The sequence below is a fragment of the Pediculus humanus genome, genomic scaffold (assembly GCF_000006295.1).
Source record: "Pediculus humanus corporis 1103172107708 genomic scaffold, whole genome shotgun sequence".
Taxonomy (NCBI): Eukaryota; Metazoa; Arthropoda; class Insecta; order Psocodea; family Pediculidae; genus Pediculus; species Pediculus humanus.
The window spans coordinates 112,954-119,311 of record NW_002987312.1 but is presented as its reverse complement, the minus strand read 5'-3'; the positions used below and the strand labels follow the sequence as shown (position 1 = coordinate 119,311).

General features: G+C 29.4%; 1 protein-coding gene across 1 annotated transcript; it reads right to left on the bottom strand.

The window, feature by feature from the left end:
- Positions 1-903: 903 nt before the first annotated feature.
- Positions 904-2,283, bottom strand: Phum_PHUM308550 (zinc finger protein ZPR1, putative; the record flags this gene model as incomplete). Its single annotated transcript, XM_002427249.1, has 2 exons — positions 904-1,584; positions 1,615-2,283. The coding sequence occupies 2 exons, from the start codon at positions 2,281-2,283 to the stop codon at positions 904-906; spliced, it is 1,350 nt and encodes a 449-aa protein (XP_002427294.1).
- Between the last annotated feature and the right edge of the window lie 4,075 nt (positions 2,284-6,358).

Genomic DNA, 6,358 nt, shown 5'->3' with positions numbered 1-6,358 from the left:
CGGAAAATATATTTAACGATCTTATTATCCTGAACCCGGTACTGCGTTTACGTAAAAAAAAAAAAAAAAAAAAAAAAACTTAAAATCGGGTATTTAAAATAAACCGATAATTATTAATAATTCACTGACCTCTAACGTTTTATCCAATGACAGCCCTTAATTTCTTCTAAGAACCCCCGATATGACATGTATTACCAACCTAAGAAAAAAAAAACAAAAATTACTACACGTATCAAAAAGGCATCGTCAAATATCTTTTCCGCTTTTTTTTTTTTTGATATTGAAAATAGAAAAAACGGTTAAATAGCAAAAACAAAATTTTCCGTTAAAATTTCAAAAAAATTAATTATGCGGTAATAAAAGTAAAGAGAGGGGAGGGGGATGGGAAGGGGAAGAGGGAAGGGAAAATGGGAGGCATGTTGATATGTAATTTACAATCGTAGCTTTAAGCGTTAGCAAAAGGCTACAATTGTACAATCCAGTTGTTGCCCACCCAAAATTGAGTCGACCTCCTTCCTCCCCCCCCCAATGCCCTTTTACATATTAACCTTCGTCGTTATCAATGCAATCAAGTATTATTGATAAAAAATTTAAACTTGAAAAAAATACATTAATATTTTTACAGCACTGCAAAATAATAAAAACAAAAAAAAATTCATAATAGGAACGACGCCATTTTGTTTTCACCATATTTCTTAACAATAAAAATAACAAAATTTTATATTATTTAATAAAACCCAAATTATTATTATTATTATTATTATTATTAAGTAATAAATTATGACAAATGAAAAATAAACGGAGTACTTTTTTTAAAAAAAAAAAAAAAAAAAAAAAAAAAAGAAAATTTATTTTATCATACAATCATTTTGAAAAAAAGAAAATTTTTTTTTTTGTTTATTATTATTCGGCCGTTTCGTAATTTTCCGTTTTGATGTCGTTCAAACCGAGTTCTTCGTTTTGATCGTATGTTCTTTCGTATTTGATCACGTTTAAACTTTCATCCCGATTCGGATGCATTAAATTTTGCACGTAACTATTTCCGGCCGGATCGTCTAAAACTAATTTGAACGGTTTTTTCAACGTCATCAATTCTTCGAAATCATCCGTGAATTTTTGTATTCTTTTTTTTATTTCCGGATCTTGACTGTCTTTGAAAAGAGTTTTTGATTCCGCTATTTGTTCTTTCATTGCTACCAATATCCCTTCGACGGTCGTGAAACGTCCCCCCAACGTCGTCGGACCCATTTCCAGCTCCAGTTCGGGTATCGTTACGTCGCACGTTTCCGATTTTAATATGTCACGCGTTAAATCCTTGGGATTTGATATCGTGAGCTCAATTCTTATTCCCTGGGGTTCGATTCCGCCGCCGGATTTGACTTCGTTCGAACGATGACCGCAAACGTCACAATTTGTCGCCATTATGACAACTTCTTTGAAATAGGGAATTTTGGTCAGTTTCATGTTCGTCTCACAGGGAGAATTGCAATCCGGACAATTCGTTTGAAACTGCATGACTTCCTGTATCATTTTTTCGTATGAATATTCTTCGGGATTTGCGGGTTTTAAAACTCCCGCGGATTCCTCCTCCACTTCCTCCCCTTCTTCTCCCACGGCATCTAAAATTTCATCTTGTTTATATATTCCCAAAGCGTGATCTTGATCTTTGTTTCTGACGAAGTAAGTCGTCACAGATTCCGTATCTTTTCCAGGTGCGTGAGGATTACTTATAAACGAATTTCCGCTTATGTCTTCTATTATCATCGTGAAAGGAGACTCGACGTTTTTTAAATTTTTCAATTTTTTAACAAACGAATCGATTCTTTCCGCATTTTCCGGATCTTTTTCTCTCCTCTCGTCTTGCGATTGTTCCAAACCTTCCACGCTCCGGTTTATTATACCCTCGACCGTCGTGATTTCACCTTTTTGCGACATGGAAGGTATTTCGAAATCCAATTCGGGTATTTTGACGCAAGTGTAATCCGATTTGCAAACTTGCCGATTTAAATCTTTCACCGATTTCACCGTCAATGTGATTCTTATCCCTTTTTCTTCCAACGTACCCCCGGGTTGTATTTCGTTGTTTTTATATCCGCAATGTTGGCATTCGAATGACATCAAAACGACTTCTTTGTAAAATGGAATTTTCGTGAGAAGTATTTGAGTCGTACCATTTTCCTGACAATTTACGCAAAGACTTTCGACTTTCGTAGCTTCCGGTTCGGGATCTTCCGGATCGAGATCTCGAAAAATGGGTTTCACCTTGTTTCCGCTCATTTTCATATAAATAACACAATCCTTCGACGAATCCTTTTTTTTCTATTTTTTGACAACACTCTGCACAATATCTATTACTTTTATTATTATTATTATTATTATTATTATCTCATCTGAAAAAAAATACGAAAAAAATTAATTTTTTTGTGATTACGACGTAGATCGTCGAGTTTCCGCCATGTTTTTTTTTTTTTTTTTTTTTTTTGACATATCGCGACAGAACAATACAAAATGCAAATATTTACTTTGACGTGAACAAATATTTAATTTTTTTTTTCTTTTTACCTTTTTTCCTTTTATTCGATCAATCGACTTACTCTCTACCGACATTTTAACATCCGTTTTAAGTAAAAAAAAAAAAAAAAAAAAAAAAAAAAAGGGAAAGGAAATCCGGGTAGGGGTGGGGGGGGGGGAGAAATTATATAAAACGTAAAATACGCGGTAAAGAAAATTTTTTTTTTTTTTTTTTAACCGTTACGTAAGAATGTGTAAAATGTGATGAAATTATGACAACAAAAAAAAGCGGTGAAATTAATTTTAAAAATTAATTTAAAAATCCATTGATAATTCTATCATCATCATTATTATTTTTAATAACGAAAGAAAGAAAGAAAGGAAGAAAAAAAAAAGAAACAATCGTTTTTTAATAACGAATTCCTTTCCAAAAAAAAAAAAAAAAAAAAAAAACCAAACGCCATTAATTTATATATAAATTTTTTTTTTTGGTTCTCCATTTTACTATCTAATATTATTATTAAACCTTAATGGAAATTTCAAATATGTCTCCAATGCACTTAAAAAAAAAAACAAATTATTATTATTATTATTATTTTTTTAAAATTTTTTAGGCGCGCATTCCTCTCTCAACAACAACAACAACTACAAAATTCATTTTATCACATCTTTCTCGTTAATGGCGGTAAAAATAAATGCTGCCCCGAAAGAGAAAAAAAAAAAAGCGCGCCAATTTTCAAAATCGAACGAATTTTTAACGAACACGCGAAAAAAAAAAAAACGCGAAAAAAACGACAATAATAACAAAGTAATTTGTAATCGTTGCCAACGCGTGAAAACTTAACAAAAAACGCGCGTAAAAAAAAAAAAATTAATTAATTAATTACACGAATATATATATTTATTTATAAAAAAAAAATTTTATAAATATTAATTAATTATTGAATGAATCATGTTATTTGTTGGAGTTAACCACAATCTTTCCTCTAACTCTAAAACACATCGTAAAAGAGAGAACTTCTTTTTCTTAAATAGTAGTCAGTCAGTCAGTCAGTCAGTCAGTTTACAAATTGTCGTGGCAAGTAAAGGATATAAAAAAACTACGCGTATTTTAATTCCACGTCTCTCGTCCAAGTCCTTCGATCGTTGTTGTTAGTTCCACTCTAACCGAACATTCATTTATATATATATACACAAACAAACAAACATACTCACATACATACATAAATACATAAATACATAGATATTTACTTATTGACGTGCGTTATACATAAGTGTAAATATTTACAATAAAGTTTTTTTTCGATTGATTTATTTATTTATTTATTAATTTAATTTAATTTTTAGTGAAAGATTTATTTATAAAAAAAAAAAAAAAACAAGTAATAGTGACAACAACAAATCGATAAATCAAATTTTTAAAGTTTTTTTTTTTAAATAAAAAAAATTATTTTTAAGTGCGTGCAAAAAGTTTTCCGCTTTGAAGAAAGAGAGAGAGAGAAAGAGAAAGAGATAGAGAGAGATAGAGATAGAAAAAAAAAAAAAAAAACTTTCAAACGGACTTTGTTTATTAATTTATTTATTTGTGAAAAAAATTTAAAGTTTTTTTATTTTTATTTTATTTTTCGTACGGTTTTTTTTTTTTTTTTAATATTTTCGTGTTTGTTATTGGTTGTTGTTGTGTTGTTGTTGTTGTTGTTTTTGAAAAGTTTAAAAGTTACCGTAAAAAATTATTTTGGAATAAGGAAAAATAAATAAATAAATAAATTTTTTTTTTGAATCGACTGTGATCGTTGTCGGATTTGACCGAGTGAATAAAGTTTTCAAAAAAAAGCGGAAAAAAGGGGAGAAAAAAATAGATCACTGAAAGTCTTCCTTTCCCCCTCCCCCCCCCCTCGGTGGTCTAAGGAATTTTATCAAAAAAAAAAAAACTTTTTTTTTTTTTTTTTTTTATTTACAAGGTAAGTCACTTGATATCTTTAGTATTTAATGGGAAAACTGATAAATTTAAATGATACGAGTCAGACTCTTAACATGCCTTACGAAAAAACATTTATTCGTGTCACAATCGTGATTTTTTTTTTTCTTTTTTTTTGTATGAATGATTTTTCTTTTTTTTTTTGAAAGACGTATGACGACAGAGAGAGAGAGAGAAAGAGATAGATAGAGAAATACAATCGTCAAATAACAATCTCATCAAAAACATCTCATCTTGTCAAAAAAAAACTTTTTTCATTCTTATTCACACAATCGAAAACTTGTCTTCCGGTAAATAAACACTAGCAAAAAAAAAAATAAATAATAAAAATAAATTTTTTTTTTTTTTCTCGAAGTTAAAAACTTCGATTCGCCGCGAATCGCGTTTCATCTCGATTAAATAAATATCATTTTCGCGTACGTTCTCTTTTAAAACGTCTCGCCAAAGTTGTTGTTGTTGCCGTTTAAAAAAAAAAAAAAAAAAAAAAAAGGAAAAATTCATGACGGGCGCGGTAGTTCGATTTCGATTAATTAAGTATTATTATTATTAATCGTACATAAAAATTAATTACCCTCGAATAGGAAAAAAATTCGGACAAACTCACAAACGATCGACAAACAAATGTAAAAATTTACTACGCACCGAGTTATTATTATCATTATTACTTTAGTTTCCCCTCCCCTCCCCTTCTCCCCCAGCTCATTTCATCAAGTATATTAGTATTTGTTTAAAAAAAAAAAATTTTTTTTTTAGAATGCTTAGAAACGTTTCCGGAACGAGAGGAGAAGAGAACATTTGTAAAATCGAAAGTAATCATCATCATCATTATTTATTGAACATTTTCATGTTTTTTTTTATGTTTAAAAATAATAGTAATAATAATAATAATAATAATAATAATAATAATAATAATAATAATAATAATAATGACAACAACATCAACAATAATAATAATAATAATAACCCACCACGATTCGAATTCCGAATGAAACATTTACGATGAGACAAATAACGAAAAATCGAGAAAGTAAAAAATAAAAAAAAATTCATGTCAATTTTCTTAATGACGCACACTTAATGAAATCGATGACGTAATCAGGAAAATTAACCATCCCCTTTAATTTTTTCCAAACTTTTCCGACCCCCCCTCCGTCATTTTTCTAAATTTAAAACAAAAAAAATTAATCCCCGATTTTTTTCCGTATTTGTTGAATTTTATTTTTTTGTCGGGGGGGGGGGTGATTTTAAACGATTGTCTGTTCGTTTGTTCGTTTGTTTGTTGGTTTGTTTGTTTGTTTGTGAACGAAAATTAAAGAAATTCCATTATTGAAATTATCATCATCCATTACAAATGTTCTGAGAAAAAAAAATTTATATTATTTTATCTTTACACCTTCCATTAATTCCTCTACAAATACCTTAAATTTTTGTCGATGATAATAATAATAGTAATAATAACGATAATTACAACCTATTGACGATTGATGGGTAGCAAGAGCTTTCCAAATTTTTTTTTTTTTTTGAACTAACTCGAAAAAAAAATTCGTTACGTTTAATTGACAAAAAAAAAAAAAAAAAAAAAAAAAAAATCATTTCATTCACACGTGAAATAATTTATTCGACAATGGCACATAAAATGGATGATTTACTCTCGAAAATTTTTTTTTTCTAAAAAAAAAAAATCTGGCCGAAAATCTAGAATGCAATGCGACAATGTAATAATCTCAATTAAACTCCATTTTTAAAAAAATTTTCTTTTTCCTCTCTTTTTAAAAAAAAATTCTAAAAATAAATTAGTCGAATCGCACGCACGCACACGCACGCACGCACACGCACGCACGCACACGCACGCACGCACACACGCAAAAT